The sequence below is a fragment of the Ruditapes philippinarum genome, unplaced genomic scaffold, assembly GCF_026571515.1.
Source record: "Ruditapes philippinarum isolate M1 unplaced genomic scaffold, ASM2657151v2 ctg1649_1_1_1_1, whole genome shotgun sequence".
In the NCBI taxonomy this organism is placed as follows: domain Eukaryota; kingdom Metazoa; phylum Mollusca; class Bivalvia; order Venerida; family Veneridae; genus Ruditapes; species Ruditapes philippinarum.
Window position 1 is genome coordinate 141,402 of NW_026860787.1, and position 18,536 is coordinate 159,937.

General features: G+C 32.7%; 2 protein-coding genes across 5 annotated transcripts in view; one reads left to right on the forward strand and one right to left on the reverse strand.

Moving 5' to 3' along the window:
- Positions 1-4,247: 4,247 nt before the first annotated feature.
- Positions 4,248-18,536, forward strand: part of LOC132713399 (protein tweety homolog 1-B-like) — a 29,371-nt gene continuing 15,082 nt past the window's right edge. For 2 of the 4 annotated variants that reach the window (XM_060695976.1, XM_060695977.1), the window contains exons 1-8: positions 4,248-4,528; positions 8,669-8,832; positions 9,411-9,522; positions 14,604-14,842; positions 15,878-15,973; positions 16,229-16,301; positions 17,593-17,662; positions 18,456-18,502. In XM_060695976.1, coding sequence (XP_060551959.1) covers positions 4,403-4,528; positions 8,669-8,832; positions 9,411-9,522; positions 14,604-14,842; positions 15,878-15,973; positions 16,229-16,301; positions 17,593-17,662; positions 18,456-18,502 — 927 coding nt within the window. In that variant the 5' untranslated portion in view covers positions 4,248-4,402. The remainder of the gene's footprint in view (positions 4,529-8,668; positions 8,833-9,410; positions 9,523-14,603; positions 14,843-15,877; positions 15,974-16,228; positions 16,302-17,592; positions 17,663-18,455; positions 18,503-18,536) is intronic. The other 2 variants (XM_060695979.1, XM_060695978.1) reach the window with 1 other exon arrangement.
- LOC132713400 (uncharacterized) lies at positions 4,683-6,793 on the reverse strand. Its single transcript, XM_060695980.1, has 5 exons — positions 6,659-6,793; positions 6,323-6,478; positions 5,839-6,091; positions 5,405-5,591; positions 4,683-5,138 (listed from the first exon to the last, which is right to left on the reverse strand). Exons 1-5 carry the CDS (start codon positions 6,788-6,790, stop codon positions 5,048-5,050), a joined length of 819 nt encoding a protein of 272 aa, XP_060551963.1. The 5' UTR covers positions 6,791-6,793; the 3' UTR covers positions 4,683-5,047.

Below are 18,536 nucleotides of genomic sequence, written 5' to 3' on the forward strand. Positions count from 1 at the left end.
TCATGTCTGACTAAATTGCATAAAGTCACACGTTGTATTAACTTCAACACTTGCAGAAATGCCATACTTGATTAGTTGTCAGATGTTATCATAAAGAATAAGTCACTTGACACATTAAATTTTTTTAAAGTAGAGGCCTATTGGCTACAGAGTTTTACCAGTCACCTCAGTCTTAGGTGTATTTAAAACATTTATTTATATGATGTACCACTTAGTATTCATCAGAATTTACATAGGGGTCCTTAAATTAATAAAATCTTAAATTGTTATCATTTTTTTCATGTGTTAATTGTTAAATAAATTGTTTGTGACCAATACCAGCTGGCGGATCTAAACAAGTTTCCGTATTTGCTAATATCATAAAGTGTGGAATGTAAAATTGCTGTAAAGATTGGTTGCATTTATCATTTTGCACCCCAAATAGCGTATTAAGAAGTGACACCTTTAACTGCCCTTTTTATGCACATTAACAGTAGTCATACCAATGCACTGTACTGTACATTTGTTATAACATTTAGTGAAAGTTTTTTTTTAAATCTTGAAAAAAAAAACTGTTGAAAATCGTTGAATAGACTGTTGTGAAATTTTCTACAATTTTTAGTAGCCCTGACATATCTTGAACAAATTCTTCAGTGGTGATTACCCTGCTGTTTGAATTTAGGTTAAAATATTCCTGGGAGTGACCCGAGTGGGTCATATTGTTTTTATTGTTTTTCTAAGAAAGATCAAGACATGTTGAAAATGTACCAACCTTAAAATGAATAAATGTTGATAGATGCATTAATAGCTAAAAAAAATTAAAGCATAATTTCCCCTTCCATTTATTATTGGCTAAAACAGCTTAACTGATTGAATGTTGGTTGTTCCGGGATACTGATTACATTTCATATTTAACATATTCTTGGATGTTTGGAAAACGTTTTAGAAGTATAATTATAAAAGTGTTGTTACATCCTTTATTACAACATACAGGATCTTAAAGTTTTCTTTTTTACATGAGTTTGACATGGGACCAAAAATATTTGACCCTAGGTTTAACATGAAATGACATAACTTTTCATAAGACAATTTTATTCTAGATAAACATTAAAGTTCATTGTGAAAAGATTAACGACATAAATTAATCGTTTATTTAGTTTACGCTTACCTCAGAAAAGAAAGAAGGACTTAAATGTAATTTAGATGACTGATTAGTCACCCGGATGTAATTTACAATATTCAATATGTCCTTTAGTTATTTGAGCAAGATTTCTTCACATAAGATATGACAGAAAAAACCAACAATGTAGATCTACATTCACTTAAGGCAGTCCCAATGTCTCGTCACAAAAGTATGTAGTTCCGTACTTGTAAATAAACCGTGGAATGTCCCTGCATTCATGTACCATCGATTGTTCAGCACAGGTTCACACGAGCATATATTCAACTCGTCTCACAAATGTCATCTAAAATGAATACAAATTGTTGCATGTTAAAAATATTTGTTTTTATGTTCATGCTGCGTTGCCCACTATTATATCTGTGATATGTATTGACGTCCTCCGTTATTTTTGTAACATGTATCACCATTATAGGAAATATTTCCTCCCCGTACGTCTATTGTTACCCCCTCCCTAATATAACCACCACCTCCCCCATTAATGTTTTCGTTACTCTTAATAAAACTTAAGGTTTCTTTTGCTGTACAAAGTCTTATTAGCCCCTCCTCCAACCGTTTGTTTTCCGTTGTCCGTTTGCTGACCTTTCGGATGCCGTTGCTGCACGGTATTGTGGTACATGTGTTCCATGAATGTAGCTCTCTCTCTTTCTTGTTAATCTTCAATCTAAAATACTTGCTAAAGTTCAGGTCTTCTCCGACAAATGTTAATTCCATAACTTCTAACATTTTTAAAAATAGATTTTATAAATATGAAATATGTTCTAATATTTTCTTTATGTGTGCTTAGATGTTTTAAAGGGATTCCACTGAGGTTTCTTGATATGACGGGACTAGTTATATTTGTTCGAGATTATTGTTCCATTTGTTGAAAGTCTAGATCAATAACTTATGTCCAACATTTCTGATTCATCTTCTTCTTCCAGTATAAGAGCCGGGATCCAAAAGGAACGTAATGAGGCTCTGCGTAACTATGTACATGGTGAGATGGAACACTCTTCCTCTCAGCGATAAAAGTTGTAAAAACTGATAAAAATTTATTTACAGAGACGTTGTGAAGTGAATTTAGATGGAGGCCGGCAGGCGCACGCGGAAAGCATCCAGCGTTTCCGCGGCGGTGACTGTTGATGCCAGGCCATTCCAGTCAACAATTGTCCTTGGGAAAAAGGTATTTGTATACATCCTGCCAGTGGTGCGTTCTTGGTAGAAACGTATACGTGTTCTACTGTCACTGGTGTTCTTATTGGATTGGTTACTCAGTGGTAGGTACTTGTCCTTGGGGATGTCTACTAGGTCATGTTGAATGCGGTAGAGCATGCCTAACCTTGCTTCCTTCCTTCTCTGTTGTAGGGTGTTCCAATCCAGGCTCCTCAGCATTTCTGTCATACATCCAGGTGTTCTGGGTTTATAGTCATTTTTGACAAACCTGGCTGCACTTTTCTGGATCTGCTCAAGTGAATCTATGTGCGTCTGAAGATGAGGATCCCAAACCGTTGCTGCATATTCAAGACCTGGGCGTACAAAAGTGCAGTAACTTGCTGCTTTCAGTTGTGGTGTACAATCCTTTAAGTTTCTCCTCACAAATCCCAGTGTTCTGTTTCCTTTGGCAGCTACATTCTGTATGTGCTTGTCCCATGAGAGGTTGTTGGAGACACTTACACCAAGGTATTTGCTGTGGTCCACTGATTGCAGGACTTGGCCATGAAGTATATAAAAACATTATGTTGCAACGGTTTTCGCTCAGATCGGACTAAGAATAAAACTCAATTCATTTATGATTATAGTTACTATAATAATCGTTTGCATGTCTTGCTGTTTTAAGTTCTCCCGCTTATTTATGTAAGAATTCAAATTTATGTTTCTTAAGTATATTTGCAATGTGTTTCTGTCGAACATACGTTCAGCGATCTTATTTTATTAGTTGTTGCGTTGACTGACATAACTAATCTGGTCTAAAGTCCTTAAAAAAGAAATTTAAAGTATTGATATGACCTTCACAAAAAAGCTTGATATAAAAGATAAAATTTCCTTACATGGCTGTAGGCAGTCACTTTAAACTAATGCAATATTATTTTTATGTAGAAGGGTTACTTGTACTATTTTAAAACAATCAGGAAATGCTACTGTAGGAAAGGGCTAACTATAATTATGCTTATTTTAGGAATTTAGCTTGTTATTAATTGTAAGTTTGGTTAGAATTAACGATTTGCTGGAAATGCCACACTTTCATTATATTTTAGTTAACAAATCTTACCTTATGCTGATTACCAAATGATTACATTTTGTAAACATACACAATTGTTAGGCTTCAATTCATACACGTTGCTTAATTTTCCATATTTTGATATGTTTCAGAATTTATTTATTCTCTTTCACTTAATACTAACTCGCCGTTCATTGAAAAGGCTCAATCATAACGAGTCTGCAACATTTTCAATAAATGTCCCATAAATGATCCAAGACATGGTCCGAAATGTCAATATTTGGTCCAAAATATCCCCAAGTCTGCTCAGAAATATATGAAAATCCGGTCCGAGAATAAAATAAAAATACTAGAACAGAACAGAATAAATTTTATTTCAAATCACGGGCCTAAGTGAATAGAGGAAACAGAGTAATACAAAACTATGGAACGAGAACAAGCAAATGATTCTTTACCAAACACTATTATGTTTCTTGCTGATCAAAAGTTCTAAGTTACAAGCTGTTAACAAAGAAATTGCATATGATTTACGTGATTACTTATAAGTACTAACTTATTAATTAGAAATGTGAATATATGTAAAAGCTTATGGATAATGGTCTAAAATGTCCCTGGTTATAAATTATATACTTTTTATGGCCACCTACAAAAGCACAGCTGAAATCGTTACTATACTGTTTGGTTGATATGTTGACATCACTGACACTAATATTTCTTCTAATTATTTAAAATCATGTGTTATTTAAAAAAAAACGGAAAAAAATCAATTAACAATCTTCTGTATATTTATGAAATCTTTTAGAAAGTTTTTTTCCTACTTTTTCAGTAATATAATGTTCATTTCGTGATTTTAGCATTATTTGCAAAACACATGAAGAAATGAAGAGCAGTCAATATTTATCACGTGACAATTGATAGTATACCGGATACTAGGAATTAGGCCAAGTCTTAATTGTTAATTAGTCTTTTGTTTATCACTATACATAAATGAACGTTTTAATTATAAATGACTACACGTAATAGAGGAGTTAAACAATTTGATAATGTCTAATAACAAAGACTACCATGTTGACTGGGTTGCTTACTTTCTTCACCAATTTCCACACATAAACTTTCAGTTCGAACAAGCAAACTCTACATTCGACCCAGTTTCTGAAGATTACAGGAACGTAAGTAAAAGTTAAACATTTATAAGATTATTCGCCAGCTGATCATTAAAGGACACTGGGCAGAAAATGCGTTTTGAAGAAGTAGTAGATAATATGAAATATATATTAATAATAGGACAGATTATCTATTTATAGGCAAACGAATTACAGTCAAATCGGCCCCAAGTCAAATCGGCCCCAAGTCAGATCGGCCCCAAAATAGTCAAATCGGCCCCAAGCGAAATCGGCCTCAAGTCAGATCGGCCCCATTTTTTTTTCCTTAATTCATTGTTCATTTTCTTATTTAAATGTTGATAAAAAAATTGTGTGGATTGGAATATCATTCAAATGACTAACAATGGATTACATAGAAAACCAGAACAAAACATAATAATCAATATAATTTACTGTCTGAGTATAACATTTATCTTCACTGTACTAAACTATTTATTGTCTATAAACATATGAACAGTATGTAAATGTCACTTTTCATGTAATTGTCACTTCACTTCTTATCACTGCATGAACATTATTCGCGCATCACTCTGCTTCTTGTCTAAGCACCCTGGGTTGATACAGACTGGAAACCTTCTTCAGCAGGGCCGTTGCCGACAGTTGTTTCGCACGATAGCTGCAAGCAGAAAAATTAAGTGAAAGTATTAAGGAGCCAACAATTGTAATATAAATGTATATACATTTGAATGATATTATACATATTTGAAATTGACATTAATTATATCTATATTGTATCACACACTTTTTTCATCATCAATTATCAGTTTGTGATCATTATACTAGCGCCTCTGTTCTAATATATTACTAATGAAATGCAACTTGACATCGAAAGAAATGGTCGTTTTGTCACTTTAGTATAAGACACAAATAAATCATATTTACCTGTCCCAAGCTTGAAATATCTGCGACTGCATCGATCTGTAAGTCTTTCTTTGCATTCGTCGCAGCTTCATCTCAGACACCAGTCGCACTTGCGATTCCACGAATCTTGCTTCTTTGTATAATAGCTTAATCAAATTGTAAAAAGGCGGCGACACTCCAGCTCTGATATTCAGACGACGATGCCATCCTGCAAATATACAAAATAATAAATAATGTTTATGGCTGAGTTATAAATTTTAAAAACTACATACATACCTCTATATATTTAAATGGAATAAAATGTTATAACAAAATATTTAGCTGCTACATTTATTAATAAAATCCTGGGCATCGGTCGAATGTTCTAATGTCGAATGTTCAAATGTCGATAACATTTACAATTTTACTAAAATTTATATACATTGTATCATTATACATTGCAATATTAAATTTACCTTCGCAATCGTTGTTTGTTCGGACGGACTGTCCAAATACGCTCCAGTTTTCGACAGTCCACGTTGAGGATTCGAACCACGTTCTTCTAAGGTACTGGAACAATGGTTCAAGATGTTCAGATGTGTTGAAATCTTCCATCTTGTCGAACACTTCGATGATATGTTCAGCGGGTAGAAAAGGCAGACAGAATATCATGCGCAGAAGAGAGTACGTCCCGTGGTTATTCATGTATTCCGTGGACAACCCAAGTCCCTAAAATATAAACAAATGATTTGAACATGTATTACAAGGTGTATTTTTAAAACAATATTTTTTCTCTTCGTTTGGATGAGATACATGAATGGATAATTATCGGAGGTAGAATGAAAAGTCACAAACAACTTAATGAAATATAAACGTTTTAGAAAAAAATGGTAAACTTCTAAATCTCTCAAAAACATATACAAATATAGTGGAATAAATAAGAACGAAAAAAATCTATACCTGTATATGACGCCAAACAGCCTGGCCCCAATGGAATGAACAACCCTTCATGAGTACGGTCGGGAAAACCCGCCTCATGGCTTTCCAGATGGCCTTTTCGAAGTCACAGACTACCTCTTCAACCTCTTGTTGATTTCTTAAACCTCGTTTGATGGCCTAAAAATTGTAATACATGTATATATACATATATAAATAACAGAAAGAAAAAAAGTAACAGTAAAACACGCCTAAAACAGCAAAGTTGTAAAATTTACTGATTGCATAATTTTATTTTATTTAGTTTTTCACAGAAAATCTTCCAAAAGCTAAATTTGATTTCAAACTGTTTTTACTTACTTTTAATACGTGCTCATAATCCGCACTTGTCCTTCCTGTCATAGCTACGAACACCAGCGGAACCTGCTTCGAACAATCGCCCCTACGCACAAATGCATGTATCGTCAAAAGCATGATGAACGGAGCACACATCACCTAAAACCGATTTGACTTGGGGCCGATCTGACTTGGGGCCGATTTGACTAGCTTGCTAGGCAAACAGGACGTTTCGGCCCCAAACCAAATCGGCCCCAGTCAAAAAATCGGCCCCTGGACGTTTCGGCCCTTTTCCGCGAGACGTTTCGGCCCCACTATAGTGTATTGCTTGATTAATCAACAACAATAAATTGAATTACAATTAAACATTTATGAAACTTTCTTTGAATAATTATTTATTATCTTTTGATCTCTTGAACGATTTAGATATACGTTAATGTTTTTAAAGGTGTAACAAACAATAAAGGCCGGTTTACTTACTTATAAAACAAACCACTAAATTTTCTGGATTAAGAAAGTTTCTTACAACTTTTCCTTAGAAAACATTCTCTTTTGATCTTAATTAAACTATACGTAAGTGTAACTAATTAACTGTTTATACTTTATGCTAATTGGCGGTATTGTTTTGTGTCTTGCTTCTTAATCATTCAAATAAAATATTATCAATATATGGTTAATAATTGTTTGTTTGTGTAATTATATTTTTTCAAATAAAGTTTATGTTCTGTTCTGTTTGTATTGATTACTTTCCCCCTACTACTATAATAATCTAGTTTTTATACAAAATGATTAAATATATATATATAAATTATTTTTTTTTATTGAAATGCTATTAATATATAGGTTTAAAATACAGTACATATTCTGGGGCCGATTTGGTAAAGGGCCGAAACGTCCGGGGCCGAAACGTCTTGGGTAGTTTGGGGCCGATACGTCTTGGGGCCGAAATGTCTCGAAATCATTCATAGCACCAACAACTTAAAGTAATAGTGACAATTTGACCATATTAGGGAAGAGTTGACTCGTTGAGGACGAGCTGACCAAAAGTGGGGGTTGATCAAATAGGTGATGTTTTGGGTTTTGACGATGCCCAGGACGAATTGACGTGATCGCATGATAAACAAAGTCTTTGTTTATCATGCGATCACGTCAATTCGTCCTGGGCATCGTCAAAACCCAAAACGTCACCTATTTGATCAACCCCCACTTTTGGTCAGCTCGTCCTCAACGAGTCAACTCTTCCCTAATATGGTCAAATTGTCACTATTATGTCATAAATAATTGTCTTTAAATAATGTAATTGTTATGTAAGATAGCTCAGTTGGTTTGACCACTGGCTGTCACTCCTGAGGATCCGGGTTCCGTTGTGGGTAACACCCTTGCAATTTTTTAGAGACACTATCAATGTTTCACACCTAACAAGAGGTGTGCTGGTAAGAAATCCATGTAATCCTTGCATGTATCAGACTCAGTGCTATACACTGGGCATGTAAAATAACCAAGAGATCTTTTCAATAAGCGCAAGGGACTGGTTCTGGATTCCCTTGTATCTCATAGCTGTCTCTATGTCATAGCTGTCTCTGAAGTGACTAGTCTAGAGGCACATTTTTTTCACATGTTAGGTGTTTGTAACTTGCAAGTTGATAAAATAACCAAGTTGTCACATACTGCATATAATTATGAAAATATATACAGAATAGAACCAAATCAGGTGTTGTTATATCAGAACCCAGGTCTACTGAATCATTGCTGGCTGGGGCCAGTTAGGTCCAATTCTTATTATTAGGGCTGGAGCCCACCTGGTCACATAAAGATAAACCTCAACTTCAGTATAAATTACTATAATATATAATTATATATAATGATATAGGTATTAGGTATATCATAGCACACCAAAAGGTAACAAATGTATCATATGCAAATAAGCTCATGTTAGGACTCTGAATCTGTGTCTTCTATCGAATGTAAATAAAATTTTCATTTAAAGTTGTATGATTTAAACATGCATTTGACTTTGTTATAAACTTTTTTCAGGGAGTGATATTCTTGGCAGCTTTACCCATTGTTTGTTTAGTGGTATTCCTGTTGTTGATATCATGCTGTTTGTGCATCAACTGTTGCTGTCGACAGAGACCCACAAAGAAAAAGAGCACAACTTGTGTTCGCTTCATTACAGCCTTATTCATCATCTTTGCAATGTAAGTTAAAACATGAATTTAACACTGACACATTAAAAGATATTTCAAATGTTCAGACAAACAATACATGTATTGTCAATATATGAAAGGCACACTATGCCTCAGAAATCCATATTTTTTAAATTCTTTAGAAATGTCAAAGATGTGTTTAATAATGTTTGAATAATGGATTAAGTGCATGTCCATTGTTTCACAACTGAAAAAAAAAGTAGCAGTTTAAGGTAGGAAAATGTAAACAAACTAGTATATTAACCTCCATACAAAATACTAATTCACTATGATTATATGGTATACCAGTTTCCAACATACCAAAGATAGTTCATGTATAGCAAATGAGTTTTTGGAAACTGTTACAATATAAAAATGAACAGTTTTTGAGAAGTAAAAATGATAGCATTTCTGAGGTATAATTGGCCTTTAAATCTGTTTGGTGCCATAAAATTATAATCTGCATTTGTATATTAAATAGACATATCAATAAAACTAAAATCATTAGTTTTGTAAGAAAATAATAAAATAATGATGATATGTCATAATGTGCAACTTGAAACATAATTTACAAATATATATTTTTGCAGAGGTAGTGTAGCAGTAGGGTACTTTGGGAATGAAGAAGGAAACAAAGGGGTACAGTCTACTGTTGATGCCTTACAAGATGCCAATGATACCTTGTCTGGTTCTCTTGCCACGGTTTGTTTCTTTATTTTATCTATGATATAAACAGTACTTTATTGGCCATGTCAAAATATGTATTAGTAGACATTACACTAATTTAATAGGAAAACTTTAGAAAAGGAAAGCTACCTTGTGAGAGGTGGATAGTTTTACACATGTGCCCAATTACGGCTGAAATAATAAACAGATAGGAAGCTTTGGTCTTCTTCCTCTGCTATTAGGACTTAAAATGTTTCTATTGATTATTGTACTGTATTTATTTTTTATGGCCAATTAAAAAGCTTGAGGGTTGGTCAGTCCTTCCTTACATACATACATGCATATGTGTCCTGTCATACCTGTCCGGTCAATAATTTGAGAAGGAATAAGCTATGGTTTATGCAGCTTTGTATAGACATTGCATGTAATCAGGAGATAATCTTGATTGGTTTTAAGGTCATCAGGTCTAAGGTCAAGGTTGCAGCAAACCTTTTTGTAAAATGCTTTTGAGAAAGTATAAACCTTTCCTGATCAAAATCTTGAAAAGGAATAAACCTTAGTTTGTAAAATTTGTACATGGCCATAACATGACCCCAAATAAGATTGAGGTCATTAGATGAAAGGTCAAGGTCACAGTAACAATTTTTGTAAAATCTTTGTCCATGTAATCACTTAGAAGGACTAAGCTGTAGTTTTTATATGGACATTTTTCCATGGTCATTAGATGATCCTTAATGATTTTGTGGTAAGGTCAAGGTCACAGTGACAGTGGGGCTATCCTACTCACCAGCATAACATTGGTTTGTGTTTTTCATGAAACCTTTTGTGCAACTTTACATCACATCATATCATAAAGATACCAAGGCCCATAACTCTAACATGAATTTTGTCAGAATTATAGCCCTTTGTGTACTAAGAAAATTGATGGTTTAAGTTTTGCATGAAATATCAATCTTCAAAACTACTGAAAAAATTCACTTAAATCTTTATACATGTCTTTGTGACCTTAATTTTGACGCCATTATCTTGTCCTTACAGCCTTGTCTTGATCTATAACTTCTGATGGAATAAGCTAAAGTTGATGTCACTTAGTGAGGACATTGTCCTTAGCCATTTGGTGACCCCTAATAATTTGAGGTCAGATCAAAGTCAAATTCACTGGCACTCTTTGGTAAATCCTTGCCTGATCAATAAATTGAGATAAAATATGGCTAAGTTTGTTTAACTTGGAACAGTATCCATGGCCAGTATATGATCCCTATTGATTTTGAGGTCATTAGGTCAAAGGCCAAAGTGTAGATGTTGTAAAATACTTGTCTGTCTGATTTACAAGCCTATTAAAGTATGTTTAATTTGATACTGACTACTCAAATCATTATTGAGGTCAAGATGACAGGGACACATGGTGTAACATCCTTTTCTGATCAATAACTTGAAAAAATATACCTACAGACATTGCCCATGGCCAGTAGATGACCCTATTGAATTTGAATTCATTAGGTGAAGGTCACATTTACATTTGATGTGACATTCTTATTTTATCAATATTTAGAGGCACCTCAGTCATATGTTTGTGAAATTTATTATTTATAATACTGTTATTATATGCATATGATAAAATATTAATACTAGTATAACACTTGACTTTTATGAAATAAGCATTATGTAAATATGCCATTGGAATGAAGTGATGACCATAAGTGTCCTATGGATACTAGACTAGTTAATATTTTAGTTTTGTAAGCTATCTATGCTTCTGTTTTTGTCAAAATGCGTTGATTAAACATCTCTTATCAATTATTTTGACAGGCATCATCAATTGTAAGGCTTAATTTGATTTTGGCATATCCTCACTTAGTATTCCATACTTTTCAGATTACACATAATCATTTATCAAGTTTTCCTCTAAAAAAATATAGAGGTGTCATCGATAAGGATTTTTGTATCGATATATCGGTAATGAATTATCGGCGATACAGCGATATATCGATGGCCAGGCTAAATTTTAGCTTTCAAGTCTTTTTTAATGTTTCCTAAGGACACTGACAAAGCAGTTATATTTAGACAAATGCAAAAAAGATAAACTATGAAAACTGAACAATTTGTTTCTTTTTTATCATATAGCTATAAATGAAAACTAATGACTAGTAACTATAAAGTTTAAAGCCTTTTCCATTTTACTTCAGTTGTTGTTGTTGCTATAACGCAGTTACTGATCATGCTAAATCCCTTCCTTGCCGTTCCAATTAAGCCATTTTTAATTGGCAAATTATAGTGTTTAGAACCTGAATAATTATTAAAGTTTAACATTTTGTAATCAAAATTTTTACAAAGAAACACTGACAAAATTTTCTTGGCATTTTCCCTTTTTAAAATCTGAATTGAGGGGTCTTAGCAGACGTGCTAGATTACAACGAAATTCGGCAGCGTTCGTTAGAGACACTGGGAACTAACTTTGGCATTGATTTCCGTTTTCGTTTTGGAAAAAAAATGTTTCTGGCTTCCATATGTTGCTTTTATTTTGACGTTTTGCGACAGTAAACAGGTCTATCACTTCTATAAAACCTGTTCACTGAAGTCTGTTTAGCTAGAAATATATGTGCATTCGATATCCGATATTTAAATTAAAAAATGGAATCGATATCGAATCGGATAACAAAGATGGTTGATACACCGATATCGATTGAATCGATGACACCCCTAAAAAAATATAACCTTTCTTTAAAAAGCAATAAGTCATACATGTCTTTAATAGATGAATAAAACCAAATATCTTAAGGGATTTCTATTTGCCTTAATATCCATTAAATAACAGAACAATAAGAAAAGAAAAAGGCAGATCCTGATTAATGATCTTTATAGACAGGTATTACCTATATTTGTATACTGGTAATTGAATTTGAAGGCTTTTTTTTGCTCCCTCCGTTCATCAAGTTTGTGCATTGTGCATCATCAACAATTTTTTTAAACACATCTCTCCTGAAAATTAATCAAACTTCACAAGAATGATCCCCGTATGACCCCTTTACAAGACGGGTCTGTGGCATAAGTAGGTCAAAGTTTCAAAAATACAAATAAAAAAATCTTCTTTTCTGAAAGTACAAGGCTCAGAGCTTTTATATTTGGTATATGATATCATCTATAGGTCCTCTTCCAAAGTTGTTCAAATTTTGTCTCTAGCTAGAGCATGAAACATTGATTGCTGGACCTATATAAAGATTGTTTAGATAAAAGCCGTGGGTAAAAATTAGTCCTGGGGAGTCGGTGACCTACTTTTTTGCTATTTGATATATATACAGCTAGGAAATTTGGATCAATGCACTGTTTCAGATGCAGAATTGAACTTTGATATCAGTTGACCTGGATTTTGATCTAGTGACCAACTTTCTTGTCCTATGATGTACAGCTATGAAATTTGGACCATGTGCACAGTTTAAGATGCAAAATTAAACATTGATATCAGTTGACCTGGATTTTGACCTAGTGACCAACTTTCATGTCCTTTGATGTACAGCTATGAAATTTGGACCAATTTTGCACAGTTAAACTTTGACTTAATGACCTATTTTCTTGCCTTTTTAACATCCAGATATGACATCTTGAAAATTAGTTTCAGGTTTAAAAAAGAAATCTGATATCAGATGACCTAAATATTGACCTAGTGACCTATTTTCTTGTTTGTTTGTTTTTCATGTACAGCTATAAAATTTTAACCATGTGCACAGTTTAAGATGTAAAATTAAAATTTGATATCAGCAGAACTAGATTTTGATCATCTAACCTACTTTCTTTTTAAAATTAATCTAAGTGCAGAGTTTCAGGTGTAGAATTGAACTCTGATATTAGAATTTAGATGACCTAAATATTGATCTTGTGACCTCCTTTTTTGTTGTTTGATGTACAGCTATAAAATAAGGACCCTGTATATAATAAAAAAATTAAAATAAAGTATGGTCTAGTGACCAGCATCGTTCAAATTCTTGTAATAAACTCACAAAAACAGTCTGTTCTCAGGTGAGCACTTTGGTAGTTTGGAGTTGATGGTCTCTTTGTTTTTCTTCTTTTTTCTTAAATTTAAATAATATAACAATACAATTAAGCTTAAGTCTAGGCTAAACTTGCCTTATCTCTTACCCAAAGTGATAGTAGTGTAATATCTTAAACCATACATTATAAAATTATGACTATCCACTTACAATACAATTTGCCTTGTCACCCTTCAACTTGCCCATATACTGTTTTACATATAATTCTGTTTCCATAGCATAAGCATATTGTCAGTAACCATACAATTCTGTAATTCTTGATCTTTCCTGATTTTGTTTTTCTATATTCTATGGTTCATTATTTTAACTGTGTTCTTGTTGGTCCAGCTTAAACTTCATGACTTGTTCATTTTATGGCCAATGCTTTAAAAATGTCTTGATTTGTTTATTCCCAGCTGGAGATATAGAATATATTTGAGGATAAATTGCCAAAGGTCAATAACACAGTGACCTTAAAATTAAAAGATTTCTAGTGAACTAGAAGGGAACTAAAAATGACATTAATAACAGAAAATAACCAGAACCTTTACATATATCAAGGCTTTCTGTTTAAATGTCAAAATAGAAAAAAACATTTTAACCTTTACTGGAAATATTTTAGACTTAGTTACAGTAAGCTTCTGTGCATTGGGAGTAAAAATAAATTGAGAATTTGATAGGAAAGAAATAGCTGACATTGTAGTGCCTGTTAGAAATCAAAATTTTGTAAGACCTACTGATATACATGATACACATATACAGTTGTTTTCATTTTAATATTTGATTTTAATATACTGTTTAAGGCTGTTCGTAGATTTTCTCTATTAAATGAAGAAAAAAATATCTGCATTGCTTTATATACAATAAATTAAGTGTTCCTACAGTCAATGTAAAACAATTACTTGTAACTCTCATGAAATTTTCATGCTTTGAAAAGCAGCCCTATTTATTAAAAAAAAAAAATTCAGAGATGTATTCATTATAGGCCATAATCACAAATTTTGCAGTTTGGTTAAAATCTGTCTTACATGTTTCATAAATTAATATATTGTTAATATTGTTATCATGAATTGTATGTCTTTTGTGTTACAGTTGACAACATTAGACAGCCTTACCAGCTCTATCACACTAGCTGGTGTTGAAGCATTAAAACATGTGTTCAGTAAACATTTAAAGAATATCACCCTGCGTGATGATGTCCTGAAACTTGCAGATGAAATCACGTCAAAATCCAATCATGTTAAAGGTGATATAGACTACATTAAAACTGATGTGGGCAAGATCTCTCTAGATAAGCTGATAGATTACACACAGAATTCAGAGTTCTACAGGTATGTTGACTTGATACTTTATAATGATAATATTAAATTGAATTAAGCTATTTATATTATGCCAAAAAGTATTGTCAGAAATTTAAAAAAGAACACTTTCAAAATGTTTGTAGCTGTAAATTACCTTAAAAACAAATGAGGCATGTTTGAAATCATTGCTTAAAGGATAAAACCCTGCATAAAAAAAAGCTGAATAATATTTTGTTCAACAATATTTTATTCTGTTTACATACAATATACATACATTTTAAATAACACAGACATTAAATGTTACAACTCATTTGAGAAGCAAATCTTTTATGAATCAATGATAAGATTATTGAAACAATATAATTTTACTGTGGATTGATAATTGTAAAAGGTATTTCATTTCATCTAGCTTTATACCCTTCAAACATGTTGAAAGAAGCCAAAATATTGTGTCATTTAACATGCCCTCACATTATGTATGTAAAGAGATATCATGTAAAATAGATATTGAGTTAGGTCAGCCTGTATACATTTCATCTGCTTTATTGTAATATAATAATCTTGTTATTGTTGTACACACCTTTACTGCATTCTTTGGTATTTGTTTTGTTGGGTTGAGTGTGTGTGTGTGTGGGGGGGGGGGGGGGGGTAAGATAAAAAAAAAATGCATACATATCTTTTTCTTTAAATAAAAATATTATCTCACACTTATTGTAATTAAGTTGCATGATTATTTAAGTTGCATGATTATAATTAGTTATGGTCAATATTATGGGTTGCTCTTTTACCTGTACATTGTATGACTGATCTGTATAAAAATTCTTTCCAAGTTTGCTTATAATAATATATATGAAATAATCAATACATATAAACCTCCCTAAAAAGGTCACTGATTCATCAAATACCTATACACTATTGGTATTAGCAGATGACCCGGCTTACTTGGGTTTGAATATGCTGCTAATGCTGAAAAAATGAATTCTAGTCCTTTATTTAAGTGGTTTCTATCTACAGTTGGCCTTTTAACACAGGGTTGGCTTATATTACTTATCATACATTTTTCAGATGGATAGGCACAATAGTTTTATTGTCATGGCAAGTGTTGGTGCTTCTGGTTTATATCATAGCCACACTGAAAAAGTCCAAGTACTGGATTGTCTGGTAAGTTATTCTCTCTCTCTGTTTTATACTGTGTTAAATTTTTATTTCTGTTTCCAGAGATAACTTTTAAGGTTTAATGCATGTACATGATAGAGTTACAATACACTTCATAATGTGATATTGATACATATATGTATGTGAATGTTTATAAGAAGCAAATTATTGAACAGAAAATGTAAGAAGGAAAAAAACAATTATAGTATGATTGTCATTATATCTATGTGATTATTAATTCAAGATTTTTTTTTATTTCAGGGGGATAATATTTGGAATGTTCTCCCTTTTTCTTGTGTGGGCGGCATTTGGTGTCTACCTAGGAGGAACTGTGGTAAGCTTTTAGCTCAACAGAGCACAGTGCTTTTAACAGGCTTTAAGGATTTAACCTGTGTTAAGATCTGACTAGAGGTCTCAAATTAGGTTCAATCAAAAGAAAGCTTTTAAACATTATATTGCACTTATTTTGATCAATTTTAATAAACTTCAGTCACATTAAGGGGAATGGTTGCCTAGTGGTTATGGTGTCTGCCTCTCAACCGAGGTTTAAGCCCTAATTGGGTCACAACCATGTTTCTTTTTATGACAAGTATACTGGTTAGCAGCAGGAAGCAGACTTGAAACTGATAAATGTAAGTTGCAAGAACGCTGAGCCTGTTTTGCAATAAAGCTTAACGAAATATGTTTAAACTATGTGACATTGCTCTATGTAATGAAATAATGAACACATTGAAAGATTGAACTTCATGGGCAAAATTTTAGGTCTTATGAAAAGGACTAAGTGATTTAAGTGAAAGCACTAATTCTGCAGTTCTTGAAAATGTCGGAGTTATTTGATATTGGGTCATTTTGTGTGAAAATACAAGTGACGGGCAGGTTACAGGGGAACCCAATGAACACCCTGAATTGTCACATAAGGCATAATCACATTCGTCAAGAGAATAACCTACTGTACCACGGTCATGACATGGAGTTTTTTCTACAATTATTGTATTGGTTTCTTCAAGCCCTTTGTCAAAGGAACTTTATTTGTTTTGATATAACTTCACATAAGCTAACTTCTAAGATTGTTTTTGCATTAGTTGTTTGGCAAATTGTTTGTGACTTCGTAATTCTAATATGTATGAAATGAATGTTTTGATGTTACTTTACTTAAAACTAAATAAGTTTTTTATAGGTGTTTAGGAATGGCATGCTTAAGATTATATTGGAATATTTTAGTTTTACAATTGGAAGAAAGCCAAGTGTCCATCACCATTATATTTTAGCTAAGTGGAAGAAAGTTGCATGGTAATCTAAGGATTGCTGACCACACGCGTTCAAACCCTGTCAGGGGCAAGAGCAAGAAACTTTAGTACTGGTTGGTTCCAGGAACGGATTCGAGAGTGTTTCAATAAGCTTATAGCTTCCAACATAATCAGACTGAAATAAATTTGTATAAACTTAAGAAAACATTTCAAATACATTTAAGAATTCAAGTTTAAAGATATGACCACAGATGTTAGGCTATAGGCATCAGGTTATATCGATTTTATGCAGAATTCATCAATTTAGAAATATCTGTGTAAACAAATGTTTAAATGAAATATATACTAGTAAATAGAGTATTATTTTTCTGTTTTCAGGCAGTCAGTGATTTTTGTGTAGATCCCAATGCTTTTGTGTTAAGAACATTGGAGCCAAAGGTTTCACCAGGTATAATATTTAACTCACCTGAGCACGAGTGGTCTAAAGTTATATAAATGATTCAAAACTTACGCACAAGTAGGTCACAGAAGCTAAAATGGCTTTATTTTCCTGTTAAATTTAAGCAATTTTACACTGAAAGTACAATGATGACTGTTTAGTTTAAATTGGTCATAGAAGACTGCTTGTGTACATATTTCTGACACTGGTCACTAAGTTGGAATCACGGTCTTGTAAGACAGCTGAATAGTTTCCTCAGTCATCCTATCATGAAAGCCTAGAAGCTTTGTATTAAATACAAGTCTATTTCAGTTCACTTTTATAACCAATTTTTACAGTTATCCTGTCCGAACTTGTGTAGATATCCGTTTTTAGCTCAACTATTTAAAGAATAATGTGGCTATCTAACTTACCTTTGTGTCAAACTTACACATTGGTTAAAAAAAATATTAGTAGCAGGCAACTTTTAGAAAAACTTTTTATCTTTTCAGCCACTAGAGGCAGTTGCTTGAAACTTTACACCAGTCCTGTCTTTGAGATCATAATTTGAGGCCACTGTTAAAGGTCCATAACTCAAGCATGGATTTTGACAGTATTATAGCTCTTTGTGAACATAGAAAATTCCTTTGTTTGTGTGCAAGATCAATCTTTTAATCTTCTGAAGGAATTCACTTGAAATTTCACATAAAATGTGAAAGTCACTGTCCAAGGTTTTTAATATGTCAAAATAGACTGAAACACTTTGAATTGAACACTGACCTTAATAGCAAATATGCAATATATATTTTTATTTATTCTTCAGATGTGATTGAAAGTTATATTGAATGTAAAAACAACAATTTTTCTAAGGTAAGCCTTTCTTTAAAATGTATGACCCTTTTTA